The 25208-nt window shown below is 40.8% G+C and overlaps 1 protein-coding gene across 1 annotated transcript; it reads right to left on the bottom strand.

Moving 5' to 3' along the window:
* Nucleotides 1-129: 129 nt before the first annotated feature.
* tsc1b (TSC complex subunit 1b) lies at nucleotides 130-24100 on the bottom strand. Its single transcript, XM_004538433.4, has 22 exons — nucleotides 24012-24100; nucleotides 18254-18469; nucleotides 17396-17499; nucleotides 16983-17135; nucleotides 16326-16470; nucleotides 16003-16157; nucleotides 15835-15908; nucleotides 15579-15757; nucleotides 15215-15333; nucleotides 13984-14146; nucleotides 13764-13885; nucleotides 13287-13380; nucleotides 12735-12848; nucleotides 10456-11095; nucleotides 8001-8044; nucleotides 6871-7037; nucleotides 5880-6062; nucleotides 5670-5780; nucleotides 3999-4121; nucleotides 3486-3673; nucleotides 3033-3206; nucleotides 130-2422 (listed from the first exon to the last, which is right to left on the bottom strand). The coding sequence occupies exons 2-22, from the start codon at nucleotides 18360-18362 to the stop codon at nucleotides 1756-1758; spliced, it is 3828 nt and encodes a 1275-aa protein (XP_004538490.2). The 5' UTR covers nucleotides 18363-18469; nucleotides 24012-24100; the 3' UTR covers nucleotides 130-1755.
* Nucleotides 24101-25208: the final 1108 nt, after the last annotated feature.

Genomic DNA, 25208 nt, shown 5'->3' with positions numbered 1-25208 from the left:
GAAGATCAAGAAACTAAAATTCAGTCAGAGCTGAAAGTAAAATATTAACCCATTTGGTTTTGTCCAAAGATTAAACTCACAATGACCAGAAAAAAAAACAAAAAAAAAAAAACGAGGAAAACTCAGAACTGTAGTGCAAAACATTGAAGACGATCTTTATTGTTCACAGTTAAACACAAGCCACTGCTTTACGAACTTCCTTTTTTGCCATTTTGTCCCAGATTCTCCAGCTCCGGTGAGAGTCCTGATTTCTTCCTTCAGTTTGTGCTGATTGTACCTTCTGTCTTGGTTTCTTCTGTCTTGGTTTGCTGTAGATACTATGGTTGGCATTTAAAGTGGATTGTTGAACATGCTTTAGATAGCGAGGCAGAAGGAAAAAACAGCAGGAGTTCCCGGTGGACAACAGGATTTAGATGGACTTCCACAGCCAGAGTTTACTTCTAATACTTCCAAAAGGGGAACAGGTTACTCCATGTTTATCAGACCTGCAGAAAGGAAAACCCATCGGACAGAATATGTCTGTTTTCAAGCGTAGTGAACAAGTTGAGAAACAACACTTATGTTTAGAGATGACTGAGTTCAGCCAGAATGCAAATATATTGCTTGGCACTTTCAAAATAATCGTATTGAACTGAATGTTGTGATAAAACCTGGGTCGTGCAACCCTGTCAGGTCTGATTCAATTTTAGTTCATGTACCCCAAAATTAAAAAAAAAAGAAAAAGAAAAAAAAAAGGGGGGGGGGGGGGGGGGCAGGGGGTGTAGAAAATGTAGCATTTATAAAAATTCATAAAAATGTTACCAGTTTCCAAATCTCATTCACTCACTTTCCTTTTTTGTGGAAATAATCATTTTTGTGTGTCCGCAGCACCTACACTTAAACATTTGGATGCAAAACCAATTTTCCTTTTAACAAAAACGTAAAGGTTTGTCGGAAATGTTCTGCTTAAACACAGGAACAATAAAGTGTGGGTTCAAAATGTCACTAGAACAAACCAAAAACTCAAGCGAACTTATATTCGAACTTTGATTAGAAGTGATAACTGATGAAAAATAAACAGTGTTTTCTTTTTTTTAGAATTGCTACCATTTAAATAGGAAAAAAAGAAAATGTTTCAAACAAAAACAAGAAGAAAAAAAAAAGTGAGTAAGCTGTCAGTTTACCCAAAATTCAGGTTTTCTGACTTGTGCCTTCAGTTACAGTCAAAGAGACAGTTTCTGCCTTCTCAGCTTATGCAATAGTGATGAGTGGAATTTTGCTCACAGCTTTTAGACATGATCTCTAAATATTTCAACAACAAACCGTCTGTTACTGTGGATAGCCACACCACCACAATAGAAAGTAGCTCCAATTTAGGTGAACTGACTTTCTAAAAAGTAAATAGTCAAGGTGTCCTGTGTAGGGAGCTTCATGATTCTTTATCACTGTTATCAGCTTCCTGTCAGTGAAGCTTTCAGCACCTTTGTTTTGTCAAGCGTAGCGTGCTCACTGGTAACATGCTGACATTGCTTGTATCACATTATCAAAATTCTTCAGGGAAATAAAGCATTATGAAAAAAACACAAACAAAAAAAACCCCCAAAATCAATCATAAGTAGAAGAACTTGGGGTGAAAATCCTGTTGTCCACCCAGAGTGACACTTAGGGAATGGGACAAATAACACTGAATTGCTGACATGTTCCTCTTGTCGATTTTGTAGCTCTTCTCCGTCATTAAATTTCAGTCTCCCTTCATACCGGCTCAGTCCTATGTCCCTAACTGTGCTCATGATGGGTCTCGTTATAGTCCATGATCTTAAGCTGCTGCTGCCGGGGGCGACTTGACCCTACCTGTACCCTCCCACCACCAGGCCCCGCCCCTGTCTTTCTGCAGAGACTTTCCTGCCTGGAAGCCCTCTGCTGCTTCGGCTCAGAGGCGGGCTCCTTGGTGGGCACAGTGAGAGGAGTAACAGGGGGAGGGGGAGGGATGGGCGAAGGTGCGGGGCTGACTGGGGCAATATAACTTGGGCTTATCGACTCCACGCACAGCTCAGTCTTCAGGCCGTGGGCGAGGCCAGCGAGGCGAGGAGGTGGCTGGTCCTCATCACACTGGCTCTCACTCTTGTTGCGGAACAGCTCACGTGCCCTCATGCCCAGGAAGCTCTTGGCACTGGGGTAGGAGCCCACGGTGAGTGGTGTGTCTGAGGCGGCCAGGGGAGTGAGCAGGCTGGCGTGGGGGCAGGACAGGGAGGGCTCCACCAGCAGGGGTGGGGCAAGTTCCTGACTGCCGTTGATGGAGTTTGCTGTTGACTTGGAAGAGTTGCTCGCCTTTGGTTGCCCTGGCGATAAAGTGCTGCCATTGCCATGAGGGGAGTCATGTGGTGGTCTGCTGTCTGTGTCCTCGTTGTTGTGAATGTTACTTGGTCCATCTGGCACGATGCCACTGTGGTGGGGAGAAAAAACATTATTTCAGAGTGGACCAAATAGCTGAAGTTCTTTTTTTTTTTTTTTTAAATGAAAAGAAACAGTGAAACATACATTTTCCATTTTTTCCCTCCTCCAGGTTATTTATGAATAAATTAGACAACTGACATTTTTTTCCCCTTACAACTAAAGATTTGCAATGTTAAAAAGCCTATGAACCATCTATGATCCGCACAATAATAGAAGTTATCTATGAAATACTATGCTATCCATCCATTTGTGTCTGAACCAAAGTGTCAGACTCTAGTTTTCAGCTCTGCCGTTTTAGCACTAAAAAGAATATTATATAATTTGTAATGTACTAATAATACGATTTCACCAAACTGAGTGTTGGTGGATTTGCACACACTCTTACAGGTGCTTTATTATATGCCTTTAAAAAAAAAAAAAAAAAAAAAAAAAAAAAAAAGCGCTGTCACACACTCACACGCTGATGGATGCATTAGAGGCAACTCAGGGCTCAGTGTATTACTCAAGGATACTTTGACATGCAGGTTGGAGGAAGCAAGGACTGAAACACTGACTTTACTTTTGCATGGCAAAAAGTAACATCACAACTCCACTCTGACCTGGAGTCACAAGGCATGTGTGGGTCATCTCTGCCCTCTGGTGGTGAGCAGGAGGTGGTGCTGGCTGGAGCCTCCATCTCTACTCTGCTGTAGAGCTGCAGGAGTTCAGTCTGCAGCAGCTGAGTGATTCTCCTCTGAGCCTGATACCTGCTGTCTGAGGCCTGCAGCTCAGCCCTTCAAAGAAAAGAGAGAAGACACTGGTTCAATGTAGGAAAAGACAAACATGGAGAGAGAACATGAGACCAAATTGTGGGGGGAGCCAAATGTTTTGTTTGTAGGAAAAATGATCTTGCCTACTTGCACAACTAGTTTATGATCCGTAATAAAGTAGCGATCCATCTTCTCACACAAAGATTACGACAAACGCTAATTTTCAAATTACACAATGCTGCTTTAAGTTATACAGAAAAGAGTTACATTAAATTCTCTTTTTGTTTGAATCCTGGTGCTCACTTTGCTTGACATTTTACGTCCTCGAGGAACTTCTTTTGCTCTGCAATAAGGTGTTCCTTCTTGGAGAGAAGCGTCTCCAGCTCGGCGACTCTCTGCTGCGCTGCCTCGAGTTTCTGACCCTGAACCAGCAGACTCTGCCGTAGAGTCTCCACCTCCTTTCCGTAAGACACCTGCAGCATCTGGGCCTCCTGGGTGGTGGGTCACAACAAATGCATGAAAATGGGAACAAAATACAGATTAACATTTTCTGCGAGCCTTACTACAAAGCTGTCATATTCTACAAGGTAAGTTATCTGCAAATTAGCAGTAAGTGGTACATAAGCACAGTCATGTCTTTGTTTCAAAGCATTATGATTAGCTGACTGCCTGTGACTTCATTCACCAGAGTTCATATTGCCATGAAGTTGAAAATGCTTCACTGGGAGAGTTTTGTTTCACACCCAACAAACCCAATTAGTGTCCATTTTCACTTCAGTACGTCATCTCTGCTGTTCCCTGCAAACACACACATACCTTTGTGTTATTGGCGTCTGCGTGCTGTAATTCCTGCATGGACAGCTTATGTGCCTCCCCGAGGAGCAGCAGCTGCTTGTTCAGGAAGCTCATTTGCTGCTGGGTGCTCTCGCTGTTGCTCAGCTGAAGGACAAATGAGACAAACAATGATGATGGAGGGCAAATTAGCAATTATGCTACAAATACCCTGTTCGAAAGAATTTGAGAAAAGCAGTCCTTAATGATCTGACTCTGATAAACGTCCAATGAGTTGCGGCAAAAAGTCATGTGATATTTCAGTACACAGAGAAATCCAAAAGATTTCAACTTTGTTTAAATGTGTCACACTTTACAGCCATTCTGTGAAATCGTCCTAAGAAATTACTTCCCAGGTCGTGATATTAAACCATATGGCCATGGTCTTGAAGAATATCTTGACTGCCTAATAAGTGAGAAATTTAAGGAATAATTCAGAATATGGTGAGGCATCTTTTGCCTCTGCCAACTTGTACTTAACCTGAATATCGTGAACAAGGACCTTATATATGACCCTATGGATGCTGTCTGATCTGAAATGAATAGACGCCTCCCTGCTCATCAGGATTTCGGTTCAGTCTGGGTCAGAGGAGGGAAACAGACTTCAGACCAATCCCAGGAGCCAGAAAAAACACTCAGACCCCCTGTGTCGCTGACCCAAAAATAAAGAGGGTGAGACAATATCTCCAAGGCAACGAGCCCTGGGACAATCTGCATGTTTTTTTGGAGCTCCCCAAGTCTGACCCAGCTGTCTGCAAGCCTGCTCATGGTACTGCACAGTTTTTCCATTTACAGGAGAAGCAAGCACATAGAAAAATAGAGTAAAAACACAACCTGACTGTGTTAGGAAGTTAGTGATGTCTCACCAGTGGTCATATAGGTCTGTTGGCAAAGACACGTTAATGTCCCTGAAGTTGAGAACTTGCTCTGACAGAGAATGATTAGATATGAGGATATAAGGATATCAGAGCTTGACTTAAAAAAAAACCCAGGTCAGGCACACATACCACTGGATTGGAACTTCCTATAGCAAAAGGTATAGGAAGTCTTAATATGAAAGGCAATCAAAGACTGTGGGGGGTGCACCTGCAGCAGCTTTAAGTGCAGCTGCTACTTTTAGATTCCTCACCACAGGCTTGAAGCTGGCTTAGAAAGTTAACCACTTCTCTCTCTAACTGACTCAACTTTCATTTCAACCCGTGGTGACTTCTACCGCTCAGATACCAGACAGCAATTTTTGAGTCAAGGAATCAGTTTTCAATCTGGTAAGGAGCACAATGTCTTCGACCTTCTCATGTTGGTGCACTGAGAATTTGTCTCCCAAGGTTAACCTGCGAGTCCTGCTGCCTAAAGACAAGCATCCAGTTTTTAACTACCTGAACCTTTGTACAGATGCACAACCCTGAACTAAAACCAAATTTAAATTTTGCAAGTCTTACAGAAGGAGTTACAGTGTGCTGTAATCACACCACGTACAGCATAGAGACACCTTCCTTTTTTCTATAACAAGTGGCAAAGCCACCAATCATCCACCAGGTGGAGGTTATCGCACTAGTAATGTAGCTACAAAGGTAGAATGTCAAACTATCAAAACACCAACAAAAGCCGAAGTTCTGACTGTGGTTTGAAATGATCTCACACTCTGTACTTCTTTACCTTGATAGTCATCTGATTCAGGAGGTGACCAGTGTGACAAACTTTGTTGTTGGCCCTTTGAAGCTCAGCTTCCAGTTCATCCATCTTCTTCTGATACTCCTGCAGCTTGCTCTGAACATGCAGGACAGATTTAGATGAATACCAAACTCTAATGTATACCGTATAGAAATGTTAGCACATCATAATATAAGAGTGAACGTGCATGTGTACCTGGAGCTCCTGGTTCTTGGTGTAGTAGTCGTCTCGACCCTGCTGCAGCTGTCTGATCTGACTGTGCAGCCTGGTCACCACCGTCTCCCGGTCCTCCCACAGCTGCCTGTATCGCTGCTGCTCCACTTGCAAGCTCTCCCTTAGAGATAGGATGTCCACACTCTGCAGGTTCAGCTGGTCCTTCTACACACACACACGCGCACACACACACACGCGCACACACGCACACACACGCACGCACACACACACGCACACACACACGCACACGATAAGCACAGAATTTTCTAAACCAGAAACTCAGATTGAACTGTTTTTGAATGATTTACAAAAATACTGGCACACGTCTCAATACAACCTCCTAGTAGACACACCAATGGTAACATATGTCGCCTGGTTCTCAAGTTAATGCATTCAGAAGAAACTTTACTCTGACCCTAACATCAAGGTCACGGAGCTTCGAACTCCAAGATTGCTATTAGATGCACTTGTGGTATCAATTTGAAGTTCCTACATTGCCTCGTTTTCAAGTTACCAAATTCACAAACTCTGGTGTCCATGCTGCCCTGCTGCTTGCCTGGTGGAGTGGGCAGAGGGGTAAAAAGTTATTCTTTTGGTTGATTGCGACATGGATGTAATCAAACACATTTGATTACTGGAGGCAAAACAGCCTTTGTGACTTCTTTGTAACTGTTATTTGTTGGAAACTAATCTGTGTGCAAACAAAACTTCGGTTACAGTTTCATTGGTATGTATGCAGATGACCCTCAGCTGATTAGACAGCTGGTATTATGAAATGCCCGAATGCCTCAGTGATTACTGAATGTCTCTGAAGAATTTAGATGAGCTTTGTCCCTTTTTTTATCGTTCCAAATGAAAATAAGCTATTGAATCAGTGCACATCTAGTGTATAAGATAGCTACATCACCTTTTGTACATTTTCAACACTGTTTGAAAGTGTTCAATCTGTGATAATGAGCACTTGCAAACTTGCCATGGCGTTGTTCTGCTCCTCTAGTGCGGTGGCATTGATGATGCGTCGGAGGAGGCGTCGGTTGCGGACGGCGTGTTGCTCCCTCTTGTAGCGCTCGTACAACAGCTGGTTGTGCAGCAGGAGCAGCTGGCTGCGCAGCGTGTGAAGCTCATCCAGCGGAGCTGAGCCTGAGGAAGCCCAGGTAATAATAATGTAATTAACACACACACACACACACGACTAATTAGTGGAGTTAATTATTATTAGAGTGTGAAACACAAGATGAGCACAGGTAATGGTTTAGGTATAAAATTATATTCTATAATCTATTGCTTTTCCTAACTTTGCTAATCACTCACACGCAGTGGTATAAAGAGCACTTAAAATAGCAAACACCTTTTACAAATGAGTTCAGGTGTGCAGTTTAGTAAGAAAATGTGAATTTTTTTTCTTATTTTCAAATCAAGATTGGCATTTGTTCACATCATGATAACAGAACAAACATTTGATCACTAAAGGCTGAAGTTCAACAATTAAACAAGCAAAAGTAACTAGTACTATGGTCTGGTTGGCAGTTTGACGAATAACCTGATGTCATTACCAGTTATTTACATCATAAATATTATATACATTATGAATATTTAAAATTATGTCAAATAATAATAAAAATCTAGGAAATGCCCAGTCTAACTTTGAATACACGGCTTTGCTTATCAAAAAATGATAGACTAATTTAGTGAGTATGTGCTGGAAAGTTTGATCCAGGATCTTTACAGTCATCCAAGGGCTCCATGCCCATCAGCCACAAGTGAAGAGTGAAGTTTTGTTTTAGATGTAATTTGAAAGACGTGACTCCTATCAGTCAGCCAAGGGAGATTATCAGATTCCAGAGTTGTAATTATAGGTTGGCAGAGTTTTATTTGTTTTTCCTTTTTATGAACTGCAGCTGGAGAAAATTTGATTTGTGCGCTTAAGCATAAACAAAGGCAGAGAAGACATCTTACATCTCATTTCAAAATACTGCAAATGTCTTAAGACCTCGCGGCCAAACTTAGTCATGCATATTATTTATATACTGCTCCATCTGCAGTGTTGATAATGGCTTCTTTCATCTGTGTACAATGGTGTTCTGAGTGTTGTGAAGGATTTACCTCCAAAGTGTGTCCAGTCAGCTGACTTACTTGGCAAAGGTAATCTGTTAAAGAAGATTTTTTTTTTTTTTTTTTTGGGGGGGGGAACAAAAACAAAACAGGTCAGTAACATGAGCAGTTTTTGTCGTATTGTACTCTTAATCTGCCCTTTTTTTTCTAAAAAACAAAACAAAGCCATGTAGTCACCGGTAAAAGCAAATGTTAGCACAGGTTAATGGCCTTTGCACACCGGATGCAAATAAAGCGATCTGACCAATCAGACCACTGTATTGGACAGCAAGTGTGCTTTAGCTCAAAAAGTGCACTTGTGCTAAATATACAATAATACAGAAATGACTCATTTTTTGTGATGAAAGTCAGTGTCAGAGGAAGCATCTGGATGCACCTCCTATCTTTCTAGCAGAACATTCAGTATTTTTGCAAACCAGATCACGCCAGACTCTAAGAGCCTACTCTGTGGGCTCAGTCTTGGGACTTATTTTCTGCTGAAGTGACAAGACACAACAGCTGGCTTGGCTTTGTCCAACAGTATCAAAATCTACCTAGCAGAGTCTAGAATTCACTAAATGTCAAGATATATCAAGACTGTTTATAAGAGCTATAATTATGCTCCTACAATTTTCCCATACGTTGTCCATATTTCCTCCCCTTACAGGTGACCACATCGCAGTAAAAATGGCATGCTTGTAACTTGTCTTATTTCTCTCTCTGCCTTGATTTTGACATGTGTGTGTGCCAACTTCATTCTCTCCACCTGCCTGTATTAACACAGATAAAATCTAAATATGGCAGTAGCAAGCAACTAAAATTGAATGCAGTCTAAATGATCTGTGCTTAGTCCTGGCTTTGCTGACACCGCTTGTGCTGTTGTATTATTGGCACTGTGGACAAGCCAGCTGTGTGTGTGTGTGTGAGTGTGTGAGAGAGAGAAAGAAAAGAAGGGGGAGGTGGATTTCAAACAATGTCATGCTTGTTCAAACCGGGTGTTTTCCTTTGGAACTGCGGTAATAGACTGGAAACAACCCAGAAACACTCTGAACATTGAAAAGCACATCAAAACAGACTCATGAGGTTCTTCAGTGTGATCAAGATGAGTGGCTGACTCACAACAAAGAAGTTAAAGAATGAATACCTAAACCACCGCAACATACATGTGTTACTTCAGTATTTTCATACTGAAAGTTGATATTTAATAACTTAAATTTTCTTTGAAACTGTATCCATCTAGCAGAGTTTGTATCACACTCACTAAAGCTAATCAGGAAAGGCACAGAGCTTTTCTGTGCAACTAAAACTACAACTGAAAATACAGTTTCGGTGCATCTAACCTCATGGCATGTGTTTCATGCCATTCAACAATGTTGAAAAAAAGGTTTCTGCATGCTTTTCAAAAGTTAATTTAAGATGTTTGACAGCAGAACACAGTAATAACTTGAGCAATGCACACTGATTATCTATTAAAACTAAATGTCTTCACACATTCTGATTTAGGAATCATCAACTTGAAAATGACACAAATGTTGTGGATTATGCAAAGGAGCCACAAACCCTCTTCTAAATACTTAATAATGTTGTGGGTGTTTCATTACGCCCAACATAACCAGCTTGCGGTCCACGTGGCACTGATGATGAGGTAACAGTGGAAATGAAAGACTCCACTGGCACCCTTTTTTTCTAAACAATTTGAACCTTATATTGGACTCAACTGGATAAAATTTATTTTTTAAGTTTAATTTTTTTTCCAAAACATTTAGAAATCACCTAACAATTGGAACCTCGTGTCCTTGCTACTTGCATTTCCCATCTGTCACCTTCTAATTGTCATTTCACCTCTTCTAAACAGCCTGTAATAGAAAACAATGCCGACTACATGTAGTAATGCATGTCTGATATGGTCAAAGTATTAGGACATTTAAAATTTATGATCTCTCACAAGTACTTAAGACTTTTAAAATATTTTATGGCTTAAAAATCAATTTAAATACTGGAAAGAGCTGAGCGGATCCTGTAGGAGTTGGAGATAAGAAATACTCAAATACAGGGACTTGACTTTTTACTCAAGGGGCTAATCTGATAGATTACTGGCTGCTGCTTTTGTAATAGCATTGTGAGGAAACTAGATGCAGTTGCTGCCATTACACATGACATTTTTAGAAGAAATATTTTTGGCAAATCAAACCATTTCTGGTCTGACTATAGCACATCAGAGGCTGGGTCATGACCAATTCTAGTCTTTTCATGCACAACAGAACATTTTAAACTATTAAAATATACTGTTGCTAATGTTTCCAAATAAGCTACAATCTATAGAATCTGTAGTGTTCGCAGAAGCTGTAGCAGCTGAGTCTACACAGGATGTGTGCAGGCACAGGATGGAGTGCAGGTCACCTGTGTTTTAGACCACAATCACTGTAGATATGAGTGTTAAAATGATGTAGACTTAAAAGTCTCTCACCTCTTGAGAACTTTGTCGTGGGCGTCACTTCCCTGCTGAACAAGGCGATCCAGCACCTCCAGTGGTGAAGCAGACACTACCCCTTCCTCCTCTCCATCCTCCAACCCCTCTTCCCGCTGCAAAAGTCTCTCCATGGTGACCTTGTGCGCCACCTCTGACGTCTTCTGGTGCACAAAGAGTGAAGCTGCCCTCGGCAAGGCCAGATCAAAAAATGACTCATAGGGAACCGGGGCTGGCGTCTTGCTGCACGGACTCGGGGAGAACATCCCAAACTTAGTCACTTCATCATCCGGGACAGAGGGGCTTTGGTGCAGGTGGTGCTCAATAGGAGTAAAACATGTGTGAAAGGAGCATGACTGCTCCAGGCCAACAGCTGAATTCCTTCCTTCTCCTGCTCCCACTCCTCTTTCACTGCCAACAGTGCTGCTACACACGGTGTTCTCCGCTTTATCTGGTGTTGATACAGCATGATGGGTGTCCCGGACGGTGCCTCCAGGCTGGGTGCTGGAGCGGGTCTTGTCTCGTGTCTGACAGCCAGTCAGCGTTTCAGTGGTGTGATAGAAAGGGGAGTCAAAGCCCCTGACACCCGACAGCTCCAGCTTTTCTTCAGTGAGCTTCCATAGCTCCTCTGTGATGGCAGCTGCAGTAGATGGAGACAATGACATTCAGAATATACATGCAGGTTTAAATATTTCTGCAATCACAAAACTAGCGCCCAATTTTTTTTTGTATTTTTTTTTTTATTATTTAAGAAGGAATGGATGTTTACATCTAAGCACCTAGCTTTAGAAACAGAGCTTGTGCCATTTGGCAGATGCTTCTGTTAAAAGTGGTGTTCGCAGCACTGCAGGTGCATTTATTTTTATTATAAGTGGCTCAAGTGGGATTTAAACCAGTAACTATGCAGAGAAAGCTCAACATACAGGGAAATAAACAGATGTGTTGGCATCCTGGATGTTTAGTTCATGAGCTGAGAATTGTCCAACTTAACTGGGGGAATCTGTTTATCAGAATGTTGATTTAATTAAAAACAGACCATCCTACTGACTCATTGTTCTTATATATGTGTTATCCAATTTTATTAAGGTGTCTGTTCTGAAAAATCAAATTACTTTGCTTTAAAGAATGCAACTAGTTTAAGGGAAAATCTATTGGGCTAGGAAGTACAGTTTCCTTAACTTTCCTTTCATTTCTTTTTGAGAGGCAGCGTAGGCCATCTCTAGTCGTATGACAACTGGGATAGGCTCTTGTCAAACATGGTTGTGGTAGTGTGATAGCCTGGGGCTGCTTTGCTGCTTCAGGACTTAGACACTGTAATTAATGGAACCATGAATTCTGCTCTCTACCAGAATATCCTGAACGAGAACGTTGGACATCAGTTCGCACCCTGAAGCTCAAGCTGGGGTGTGAAGCTGGATGATGATCCAAAACACACCAGAAAGCCTACCTCTGAATGGCTTTTACAAAAAAAGGCAGCAAAACAAGGGTTTTGGAGAGGCCTAGTCAAAATCTGGACTTGAATCTGATTAAGGTCATGCCAAAGCATCTCAAACAGGCCTTAAGAGAAAGGTGGGCCTCTCCAGTGATGTGAAACTTACTACAAATGCTCGACTGCAATTCTTACTGCCAGGGTGGCAAAACCACTTATTACGTTAAACAATTTAAAAACTGAATTTTACATTTACTTTTTTTTTTCTTTTTGTCTAATATAAAAATGTAATGAGTTGAAACACTTAAGGGTGACAAATATGAAGAAAAAAAAACCAAACAAACAAACCAAGAACTCTGCAGGTGTAATATTAAAGAGAAAAGGAGCAGACTGCTACATTAAGAGCCTCTCAGGATTATCAATATGGCTTTGATGGCTCCAGTGATTGCCAGTAGCAACCACTAAACAGAAAAGCCATATGACATTGAGAATTTTCAAATGTAGGTCTTGTGCCAGAATCACCAGTTCATACAGCTCTTTTGATGAATATGTGCCTGTGAATGCTGCTCAGATCCAATGTTTGAATAAAAAATGGCTAGCATGAATTTATTCAACATCTTGCTAGCATTTTGTGTGCATTTATAATTCAATAAGAGGAATGAGAGCAGCAGGTAGTCTGCCTTTAACACCATGTGAATAACTTGGGGAAACTATAGACTTCTTTTTTGTTAACCTCAAAATAAATATTTTTTTAATAGTACAGCAACATTTTCTTGGGTTGACTTTAGTCCTTGTGGCTTGAATTTGCTGACAATGTACATAAATGTGTTTCTGCAAGAAAGAAACTCACCCTCTTCCTTCTCTTTTTCTTTCTCTGTTCTCAGCTGCAGCTCCAACTCCTGTTTCTTCATGAAAACTGAAAGCTCTGTCAGAGTCATGGAGATGTTCTCTGCAGCCCCTGCATCTGATGACGAAAAACATGCCACATGTTTGCATATGGTATCAAAAAATGAAAGGAAAAAAAAAGAAGAAATACTTTTACCCTAAACTTGAGAAATTAACTATTAAACCTCTATAAATAGTAAAGCAGAAATCAAACACATTTTAGGTCATTTCAAGTAGAAGTGTGCACTTCACTCAGATTACAAATGTTTATGCTGTTGTAAAATATCCAGCATTTTAAAATTAGGCAGAACGGAGTCTTGCTCAGGAGGGGTGGACCATCAGATCAAATTACAGTTGTGAGTTAACTGCTTCATCTGGAGCTCCATCTGAAATGTATTTCAGTCAGACTGGTTTTCTATTGGATCATTCTGGATCTAATCCAAAAAGTGATGGCCTGTGAAGACTACTGTAAAATGAATGATAATAAACCGTATCAATGACAGACATCACGTCTAACCTTTGCTTGTGGCCACTTCTGAACTCTTCTCAGGCTCTTTTACTGGGTCTTGTCTCACCAGTGTGGGCTTTGTGCCTTCCCCATGTCTCCGATCCTGAAAAGTCACACACAGTTAACAGTCTCATTAGAGACAGTTTCAGGACACATCGATGGTTTGTTCCAGCTCTTCTTTCCCAGTGTAATTCTAAAATACATTTTAAATAAAGTTATAATTTTTCCCTCATTAAACATAATTACTCAAATCATATTGCCTCCTGCTGTTTTCATGTAAGGCACATTGAATTGTTCAACATATTAGTCATATTTTTTTCAGATTCTTAAGTGATTAAAAAAAAATGAAAACATCATAGTGTAATGAATAATCACAATCTGCCCACTGCCAATGACCTTTTGTAATTCTATCATGCAAAGTGTTTGGCAGGATTTCTAAAATCTGCATCTTATGGACATTTTCAGGATAGCATTGAGAGAGCATACTTTTCTTGGTGGACTGGACTGTACTGTGTTGGCTGGTAAGGAGATTACAGGAAAGTCATCTGATAAGGTGGGAGGCGGAGAAGACGTGGCTGGGGTGCTGGAGGCAGGCGTTCCTTTTCCTCCTGCTCGGATCAAAAACAATCAGCAGTCACCAGAAAAGACACGACAGGACGTCACGTCAGAAAACGGTACGGTACGTACAGCATGATGTAGCCTGTACCTGATGTGCAGTGGAAGCGGGTGGGAAGATGTGAGGCACTGTGGGAGAGCTCCAAGTTGGGCGACATGCCCCTTGAGGAAGGGGGTGTAGTCATGCCACACAATGAGGAGGGGCTCCACAGAGGGTCTTTCCCACCACAGGAGGAATTTAATTCACAGGAGTTCTGCAAAGAAGAGAGTCATTATTACTGTAATATAATAAAATTTGGGAAACAAACTGGTCTATAGATGATATACTGTTGTAGCTTAGTAAACAAAATTATTAGATCATTCTCTGTCATATATGGTGATTTGGTGCCCTCTTGTTATAAACTATAAAGTGGGGACTAAAACTTCCTGATGCATTTCGTCGCCCACACAGAGAGGGACACAGACCACCTGTGTATCACAATCAGCTTTATGAAAGATTGGCAGTGCTACATTAACTGGGGGCAATTTAAAATTGCACTTCTGGAGGAAGCTTGACTATCCTCATTTTGCAGGACCATTCGCATGCCCATTTGCCTGGATACCTGAGTTGAGCTTCTCAAAAATTACAGGATATTTATTATTCTAGAATTTAAAATACATCTCAATTGGCTGGGGTTTCTTATTCTGTTAATGCATTGTAAGAATTAATTTACTGTCAGATGGTAGCTTGAATGAACTAGAAAACATTGAATAGTGGCTGAATAGTGGAACAGGTGGATGTGGGTGAAGCAAGCCAAGTAAAAAATGGCGGCTCTCACGTGTTTTCCAGATTATCCATCCGTCACAGTCGTGGGAGAGAAAAATTCTCAGACAGACCCCAGGGGGCAGAAAAACACCCAGACCCCTCCTTCATGCAGCTGGTCCGATAATAAAAAGGGAGACAGCATCTCCAAGGCAACAAACCCTTTCCAGCCCTTACGGAGTGGTGGCAGGATAAGCATAGGGGCATGAACCTGACTCTGCCCGCCAGCTGATTTTAGGGACTCAAAAACACTTTTTCTTTGCGTTTTTCAAAAACATGGAGGACAGCTATTGTTCTTTTTGAACTCATTCATAGGGCTTTCTGGACAAACAATTGCCTAACTCTGTCTGACAGGTGCCATATGGGGTGTAAACATGACCCTGTGTACAACAGCCAGCATCAAGCAGAAGCTTAACAACAACGTGCTCTGGCACTACCCTCTGATCATCAGTTACTGACAAACCCTGTGTCCTAAAGCAACAATTATGACAGATTTTGATCGAATTATGGATGATCTTACCTGCCGTCTGGAGGTCTGTGGGCTGCGGTACGAGGATTGTGTCCCTGAGAAGGGGGGCAAGGACAGGGGTGGGGGTAGAGGCTGTCGTGGAGTTGAAAATGGGGTTGAAGAAGTGCTTCCTGTTGTCAAGAAGACAAATGGTATGAACAAGCCACTAATGGATCCAGCCAGCAACTTTCAGTCTGTTCTTAGGGCACCACTGTTCCAGTGCTCTTTAAAAGCTGCTCCAAGTAATGCTTCAAAGTAATACTTCAAATGATAAAATGTTCTAACCTGAGCTATGGTTCTTGATGCAGATGCAAAAATGCAACATATCTATTATTATTCTTACTCGTATCAGTATTGTTTCATATGCAAAACTGACCATAGCTACTGTGGAGGTCTGGGTAGGGGCTGGAAGTGCAGTCCTGTGGTCGCAGGTGGATTTGGGGGTAAAAGTTCTCAGGCATGGTGGCATAGCCCTCCTCGCAGGAAGCCTCCTTGGGGTCTAGAGACACTTTGGCACATTCAATGACGATATCATGGATTTCATACTTTTTCCACCTACAGAAAAGCAGAGCAATGTTAGTCAAAGTCCTGCTGGAAATACAGAAAAATAAAATAAATAAAATTTGTCTTACCTGGTGGGGTCAAGCTCATGATCCTTGGTTCCCGTCACCAATTCTGGATGAATGCGAACGTGTTCAAGCATCGGCTGAAGGTTGGACACAAATTTAACATCCATCATCACTTTGCTTCCAACTCTAATGAAGAGCAACAGATCACTGCATCTGAAGTAATGCGCTTACCTTAACTACTTCCTCAAAGGTTTCCATGTTCTCCTTCATGCTGTAATGGGAGCGCAGGTAGGACACAAAATTGCAAGGGTACATGCCATAGAGACGGTGGAAGAGGGAATAGACGCTGGCGTGTAGGTGGATTAGGTAAACCTCTGAAACATGGCCTTAAAGTGGGGAAAAAAGGGTTAGAGAGACAAAAACCTAAGCTTGCTCAGCGCCTATAAAAACACCCCTTTACCTCCCACACAACTGGATCAAGACCCTTAAAAATGAACTAGAAAACATTCAAAAAGCCGACAACATATTTTTGAGACATGACAGGAAGTTCCTACCTGGATTTTTCAGGTTCCACGATGCCAAACGGCCAAAGATGTCAAAATACTCCCACAGGTGTTGTTTCCCAGCTTGAGGGATCATGGGCAGCAGAGTGATCAGCACCAGCACTCCAGTGATAAGCACAACTACATCTGTATCTGTCTGCCATGATATCAAGGTGAAAGTATTTAGGTTTAGGGCACACAAAAGACATTACATAGGACAATCAAAAATCTTAGGCTTAGCGTATTAGCATACAATTTGCTGACAAGCTCTAGTAGAGCTAAGGCGGATTTTGTGAGGTTTGGGGATGGGTATGTTGTAGCTATTAAAAATAATACAAGCCAAAGTACAATACAATAAATATAATACAATTCTTAGCCTATACTCTGTAAGTAATGTTGTGTTTAATGATGTTGTGTCTAATGGTTTTTAATGTAGACATTTAAATACTTGCTAGTAACAGCTCAAAGATGTGTGTATATGAACAAAACCCAGGTAAGTAACTGCTTTGAAAGCAGAAAACTAAACAATCTACTGCTTTGTGTGCTCACTAGAATTAAATCCATTCTAAAAGCTGCTTGGATGAAAAACTTCTGATCCGCATCCATCCACACACGACTCGGTGCCTTTACAAGATTTCTTTGTTCATCGAGTCGTATCTGGGTCGTTACCTTTAGGCATTTGAGCAGTGAGAGTAGCAGAGGGTATCGAGCAATCTTGTGGATCCAGGACGGCTGCTTGCGGACTACATGGCCGAGCAGAGTGAGGGTGGGCAGCCGGCAGGCCTGTTTGGTCATACAGTCATTCATCTTATCTAGAAGGTGCTGTGACAGAAGGACATTAGGGTCAGGGTAGCAAACACAATCAGTACTCAGCACAGGCAGTTAGTCTCCTTTTTAAAGCATGTTGAAACTAATCTGTGACAATATAAGCTGCAACTTTATAGAGGACCATAATGACCAATCAATACATAGAGTTTAATGTTTCTAGAAGCAGTGCTTTTTGTTTTGTTGGTTTTCTTTTTTTTCCTACCCTAAAAAGTACCACGTCACAGGTAAGCTACAACAAACAAACTCCACCTCACCTTATCATGTGGCTCTCTGACAGATGACAGGATATGCACAGCCTGGGCGGAGTTGGTTTCTAAATAGTAGTCCACCAGCGTGTTTAGCAGCATGGACCCACGTTCTTCAAGGAAAACAGGGAGGAGATTTTGAATAAATATGCAGTGAGGTAAGTTAAACCAGGTGATAAAGCAAGCATTATTAAAAGAATGAGATGCAATCGGCACAGAATGGCCAAGGTTATCAAAGTTCAGTGGTTTCCCCACACACAGATTTTACTTTTATGGGCTATTGATACCCAAGTACATTTTGTGATGTATTATTTTATCTGTCTGAAAAGATGATGCAATTGCTCAAGTAGCAGTATCACTGCTTACCAGCTAGCTTCCTTTCTCCTACTTCCTTACAGCCAGGTTGACTAGGCTATCTTTTTCATGGTCATATAGCCTTCAGCTGCCTCACAAACTCAACCTCCACGTTCCTGGACTACAGCTAGCAATGGAAGTCCATATTCTAGTCTAATGGCCAATTTCTGCTTAAGCTGGTAATCTATGTTGCAAATTACACATTGAGTCGACATAGCCTGCTACGACTACAACTGGTGTTGAAGGTTACATCGCAGGGTTAAGAGGGGTTTCCGGTTATGACCTAAGTTAACCAAGGCTGCAGAGCAGAACAAGGACTACCATTGCTAGGTGCAACTTAAGAGAGTGGATCAGAGTTTGTGAACAGAATGAGAAACTCACTGAAGAAGCACAAGTATGCATATAATTTTTAATTATTTATTCTGTTAAGTTGTAGTGACATCACACACACAGAGAGAAAGAAAGCTGTGCCCAGAATAAACTGTGCTGACACATAACAAGCCAAGTGCCTACCAGTGCTGAGCTGCTCATTGATAAGGCCTCTGATCTCTTCTAGCTGGTGGAGGTCAGAGGTCTCCAAGAGTGGGAGGAGGTCCCCCACATTTGGCTGCTCCCTGGCCATGGTGGTGGCAGTGCTGGACGTGGAGGCAGCGTCTCTGTCACGGCGTCCGTCCCCACTTGCCTGGAGGACTCCTGGGACCCACCCACCAATACAGTCTCCAGGCACCTCTACAATGCACCAAGATCAAATCAAAAACATTTCCAAGAATGTGTTTAAGCTCTGATCCAGGATTACTGCTTGCGTGACAATATCAACGGTGTAATGGGAAGCAGGGTTTGCAGTAAAGAGAATTCTCTTAAATGGGGAGAGAGAAAAAAAAGTTAACCCTAAATGAGTGGACTTCTCTTTTGTGATACCCACAAGAGCTCTGATTTGACTAACATAATGGCCTTGTCATCGTATCCTATCAGGTGAGGGAGGTGTGAATGACAGACAACGCAGCCATATTTCCATGTAATTTCAAGTTATAAGCAATGAATACAACGTCTCTGCTGTAAAGACACGCAGTGGTCCTTAAGTCTCTCAATCATCCCGCAGATGAGGCCAAATAAGGCCTTTAAGAGGGCCACATAAAGCAAAATCAATTATTTTTCTGTTATTTCTGATCGTTTGCGAAACATAATTGTGTTCGTGTTGAGTTTATGAAGCCAAATTAACATGTTATCAAAAAGTGCAGCACCAGAAGGCATAGAGGAATCCTCTATTAGAGCTAGTCAGTCTAAAATTCCTCTAAGCAGGAAAAACCCTGACTTCACGATGCCTGCTTAGTACCCAATAAACTGGTGAGGATGGTGGAACATTCACCAGCCTTTCCTTCTGAAGTTCTAACTGGATGCTATTGTGTCAATGTTTTCACACAATGGCAGCCAGTTAGAAAGAAGATGGCTTAAAGGGAGGGTGTCCCTAAGGGAAAAGAATATAAAACCGTGGTTACAGTTGACGCGGTGCTCAGAGCTTATGCAAACTGTGACGTCAACATAGACCAGTAACCATTTATACTCAAGCCTGAGGCACACTGGACTCCTTACAGTCTTCTCCTAAACAACTAAAGAATCACCACGTCAGTGCTCACAAAAGAAAAAAGAAGAAACAGAGAAATTGTTGAGGTTTTCTACAGAATGCCCATGTGTTCTAACCTGGAAGCTCAGGCCATGCCAGAGTTCACCCCCAGGTTTAACACCACTTTTGAGGAGCCACCATTTTTAAGGGTCAAAGGCAAGAATATACTGCCAGTTCATGAGGATGAAGTAGTGGTAGCACCAAAGCCAGTATAAGATAAATAAGGACCACTCTGGGCTATGCATCATGGGTCCAAGAATAAAAGTATGGAGTCAGTATAAGAGATCCCTATTATATAAAATATCTGAAGAGATTAATAAGGTTGAATTAACAGTGTGATAACATTTTGAAAACTTGCATTTACTATAGTTTCAGAGCAATAATTTGGTAATAGTTTGAAAACGGCAAAAAGTGACACAAACAAACCAAACAGTTGATGATAAGATGTGGCTCAAAGAAATGACAGAGTTCATGTTATTTTTCAATTATATTAAACAAACCGACTGTTTTCCTCTGCAGACATTTTAACTTTGTCACCGCAGAGAATGCAGAGTTTTTACCATTAATCAAACGTCCAAGGAAGTCGTGACAATTTGACAATGGAGCCAATTCATAATGTTACTTAAACCCACGCTTTTTCCTACAGTGACAAGGCAAAAATCTGGAACAAGCCTATACATTTTGCTTTTTGAAGTAAGAAAATTAAATCTTTTCCTCAGGGAAGCACAAGCTCAGCAGGCTATAACCGTTTTTCCATCAAAGTCCTGAACCACACGCAGCTTTATTGACACAAACACACATAAACCACCTCACTTGTCAAACATACTGCGGGACAAATAAAAAAAAAAAAATTAAAAAAAAAAAAAAGGTCAGAGAACGGACTTGGAGCGGATTAAGCAGTGTCGATGGATCCAACTATGTGACCTGCTGCTAATCTGACCTCAAGAAGACAAGAGAATCCTTTCAAATCCTGCCTGTTTACTATCTGAGCTTTAAGTGAGAAGTTGTTTAATTTATATTGAGTATACACAAGTATGTGCTTTGAAAAAACAAAACAAAAAAAACTTAAATACAACGGGACCTAATGTGTTTACCATTTCAGGGGATAAGTCTGTTTATGTTGTCTGTTTAGGCTAGACGCTGAGTCAGCTGTTCGAAGTAAAGGAGGCCAAGGAATCCTCGCAAATCTCCATCTGAGAAACGGGCATTAATAATACTGATAGACAGGCCATTAGCATCAGGGTGTCTGCACCCAGCAGCTTCTTCCCCAAAAGGAATAATGAATCAGCACCAGAGATCTCATTTAAGCTCTTAAACCACAACCCCTAACAAGTTAGAAAATGATGAGACTCTTGTTTGTTTTTGGTAGCTCACAGGGTGTAAACTATCAGTGCAAAAATATTGAAGCTTTCAACATGGAGTCACATGCTATGAAACCCAAGATAACAGGAGCTTATCCGGAGAAAATAAATGAATCGATATCCAGTGTATTTCCACTGAAGTCATGTGTCACTTCCCCTCTGGATGGAAACGTGACAATATTAGTCGCTCCAGGATGCTCCCATTCAAAACAAATTAAAAAAACCGAAAATGCACGATTAACATTTGCACATGTTCCCGTTTGTTCACTCACAGGACAAGTCACAGCCCAGTTTTCTTCTTTTTTTTCTAAATCAATTAACTGCTGAGTCACAGGGGTTGAGAATTGGGGTGAAAATGAAGTCTTGCAGGGACAGGTCAGTGGTGTAAACAAGAGTTAGCCTCAGTGTGATCTCAGGCAGCTTGGGAATGCTCAGGAGCACACAAAGAAGCTTTATGCAGCCCGAGCGCTTCCATGTACACACTGAAAATTACATTTGGCCGAGCGCGAGCTGTTAGCAGTAGCCTTCTATTCTCCTGCGTGAATATTTAAAAGAAGAAGGACATTTGCCTTCTTTATGATGTGGCTATATGGTCCGTTTGAATAAGTTTTTAATCAGACACAGTTTGCAGAAGTTTACTGGACTGAGCAAAGATACAACTAACTTTCTATTCCTGAGCTATATAATGGGTGGAAAATAATGAAAAATGCCCCATCAAGTCTTCCCAGAGCTAAAATTGCTTCTTTTGTTTAACAAACAAACCATCCCACACCATATTAAATCTTACATGAACTTTTAAATCGGTGTACATCTATTCTTATCATTTTCTTACCATCTGGTATTTTTTTTTTAAATATAAATCATCCACAAAAAAAAACAGCAAAAATGTCTGTCACAATTTACAAGAGTCTGATGTTAAATGAGAAAACAGTATTATGTTTAATACAATGATTAATTACTATAAATGTAATAAATTGTGTTGGACTAATTGATTAAATAATGGTAGATAAAATAGAAAAGCAGCAGGTCACCACATGCAAATATGAAACTGAATGAACTGAAAAGACTCCACATTTAAAGTATTTATATGAAACACATGTGTGTGTGTATATGTATGTATATATATATATATATATATATATATATATAATTAATTCAGACTTGTTGTGCACACCTACATAAACTGTCTTTAGGTAATGTTGTAAGAATGAGATCTGGATGTTGTACAACGTTATGCTTCCTTCAGAAGCTAAGGCTACACTTACTAATATACTGTGTTGGGGTAGGTGAGGGGTGCTGTCTGGGTAGTGTACATGTGAGGCCGAACACATGATACCCACTTGCTCGCTGCAAATTTACCAGACAATTATCAGCACCACTGGATGTCACACAGACTTTGTAACACTGTCAAATGTCCGCTTAGCTAAGCTGGACATTTCGGGGCAGAGTCTTGAGGAGTTTAGTGCTGCACAACTAATTAAAATTTAATTTCTTTCCTTCACAACAACATCCTGAAAGAAAGAAAACACCTCAAACACTTGAAAACAAACTCTAAACAGTTATGACTGGGTGGCTATCATTTCAAAATTCCCAGAACCAGAAATCCAAACAGGCAGTATGAGGCCATGTCGGTGGCTGGGAGCTTGTGGTAAACGGCATTAATCTGAAAACAGTCAGTATTCCCTGGAAATAGCTCGGACCTTTTCTCACCATGACAGAGGGAAGCCTTGGTGCCTAACTCTTAAGTGCTGGTGCACAGTATTCCCATTTTTTAAAATGAGTTATGTGCAAAAATAATAATAATAACAATAACAATAATAATGATGATAATTTGAATTAAATAAAAATTCTGCATAGATAACCAAACCAGGAAATTCTGCAAACCTGGCTTTAAGTATTACTGACATTAGTCACATCTATTTATTTTTTTCCATCCCATGCATGCTGCTGACCGGAAAAATGAAAAAGGTCAGCTGCATGCATGGGATGTGGTTCATTTTATATTGCCTGGGAAATAATGAGTATATCACACATTAATCTTATCTCCTGGGCACCAATCTGACCAGCTGTCTAAGGACATCTATCATCAGCTCAGCACAGTAGTTGCCATTTTCGTGTTGCTAATTCGTTGAGAGCTTATATTAAAAACAAATACCTACAGAGGACCGGTTCAACTTGGGACGCTGCCATTTCTGGAGAGACACGAAGCTTATGTCTTTACGCATTTATGTCAAGACTGTGAGCATGCACAGAAAGAATGCAGGTTAAATCACACATGGTCTAAAATATTTGTGAAAAGCTTTAAATACCCCTGTGAAACCCATTTATTCATGAACATGTTGTTAGGGTGGCTTACAAATGAAAATAAATGACTGAGATGAATAAACATGAATGGATTCTAAAGAAGTGTCACATATAAACATTTATCCCTTCAGGCAATGTGTTAGGTTAGTGTTTATATATAATGCAAAGGCCCAGCTACCAGTGCTGGAATTTTAACAGCTTAGCCAATGTGACAGGCAGAAATGAGAGCTCGAGGGGGTCAAAGTGTGAAACTAGTGACCCATTTCGTCTTTGGAGTGATTGAAAAAGCTGAGGCGTTGACAAGCCAGCAAAAAACAACAGGATATTAATGGCTGGTGTGACAATAGAAAAAAAAACTGCTGAGGTGAATTTGAGTAAACTGCTGGCTGTAAATGAGACGCTGCAGAAAGGAGCAGCAGATCTGTCACAGGGATGAATAGCGAAGCGTGAAAAAGCAAATAAAAATACACAAAGGCCGTAAAGACTGGAAAAATACTGACATGGAAGAGGAGGGCCGTGCAGAGCCAGGACAGGCCGAGATGTGGAGCTGAAAAGCAGCAGAGCTCCCCGCTGTATGTGGACTGACCAGAGGCTGCTGCTTGTCGTAAACAACTCGCAGGGAACAATGGGCAGGGTTGGGTTGACTTTATCCGATTATAAAACTATGCAGACGTCTCCTCTCTGGCAAACTGAGCACTGCTTTTGTAATACATAAACAACAAAAGCCAGATAAAACCAGAACGAAACGCTTAAAGCCTTAACATCTACCCATCACAGGTCTCCCCAAAAACAAGTCAGTCCCACCGCTGAGAGCTAACGTTAGCTGGGAGCTGCGACCCACACTCGGCGGAGAATTCACTCTGTCAGCCGCATTCAACCAGCTGAGAAACAAGCGAAACTAATCGCTTTCACCAAAACGTAACTTGTGCGTTGAAATTCGTAGTGAGAAAAACAGACGAGATGTAAAAAAATCGGACCTGTTTACCTGTTAGAGTAGCTGCACTCCACAGGGCGCCGCCATCTTGAACAGCTCACAGCCCAACCCACCACAGTGTGCCTCCGCTGTCAGCCTGCATGCAAAAATAATCCCAGGCGTTGGAGCACTGCGCGTCATGACCGCAACTTTTACCACTCGAAATCAAATTACATCTAAAAAAAAAAAAGAAGCTCCAACTCTCTTGCTCGGCATACTTTACCGCTAGAATTAGCATTTACAGACGTTTCTCGGAATGAATAAATAAATAAATATATGATGTATGTAAACATATATATTTATCTATATTTTCAAAGCTAAATAAAGCTTATAATATTTTTCAATCACCCAACTGGTGGAAGAATGAAGCCTGCATGCAGAGAGTGAAATTGTATATATTTTTATTATTATTAAATCAGGTGGCAGTAGTTGGTAGAAATATATGGAAGCTCATTCGTGCCATAAAAAGAAAACCAAAATTGATAAATAATTAAAAACATAAAAAATAAAAGATATAAAAAAAAACAGATAAATAAATAAATAAATACTGGTGAAAATCCACCATGAAATACAATTATTTTTCTTTAACCTGAATAATTAAGTCAAATGTATGAGGCAGGGTTTTTTTGTTTGTTTGTTTGTTTGTTTGTTTTTTACTTTATACATTTAATTATATGCAAATACACATCAGGGCGGCCCAGTAATTGAACACATGCCTGCACACCACTGGTCAAAGCTACTCCACACAATCTAAAATCAAAATCAAATCAAATCACTTTTATTGTCACATCACATGTGCAGGTACATTGGTACAGCACATGTGAGTGTAATTCTTGTGTGCGAGCTTCACAAGCAACAGAGTTGTGCAAAATACAATAATGTAAACAAGCAAAATACAAGAATGGCTGCATCTGAAACTAATAAATATATGTACAATATATAATAGTATATGCATTTCTGGATGTGTATACTAAATGTTTTTCTACGTGTGTGTGTGTGTGTGTGTGTGTGTGTGTGTGTGTGTGTGTGTGTGTGTGTATACACATATTTTACAAATTAGATAGAATAAACAATAAATAAAATATATAAAAATATACAGAGTTGAGACATGTGCAAAACAGTGGCATTACTGTACAGTATGGAGTGCATAATGTTAAAGTTCCAGTAGTGAAGCTGAGGTGTCTATGACGTGTTCAGCAGTCTGATGGC

The sequence above is a fragment of the Maylandia zebra genome, linkage group LG7 (assembly GCF_041146795.1).
Source record: "Maylandia zebra isolate NMK-2024a linkage group LG7, Mzebra_GT3a, whole genome shotgun sequence".
Classification (NCBI taxonomy): domain Eukaryota; kingdom Metazoa; phylum Chordata; class Actinopteri; order Cichliformes; family Cichlidae; genus Maylandia; species Maylandia zebra.
Note: the sequence above shows the minus strand (reverse complement) of the source record. Positions and strands in the feature narration are given on the sequence as shown.

Coding starts and splice junctions, on each gene's coding strand:
- tsc1b (XM_004538433.4), bottom strand. CDS start 18,362: ATGGCCAGGGAGCAGCCAAATGTGGGGGACCTCCTCCCACTCTTGGAG. Junction 17,136..17,395: donor TCAGAGAGCCACATGATAAG/GTGAGGTGGAGT, acceptor CTTCTGTCACAG/CACCTTCTAGATAAGATGAA. Junction 8,045..10,455: donor CACGACAAAGTTCTCAAGAG/GTGAGAGACTTT, acceptor CTTCTTTAACAG/ATTACCTTTGCCAAGTAAGT.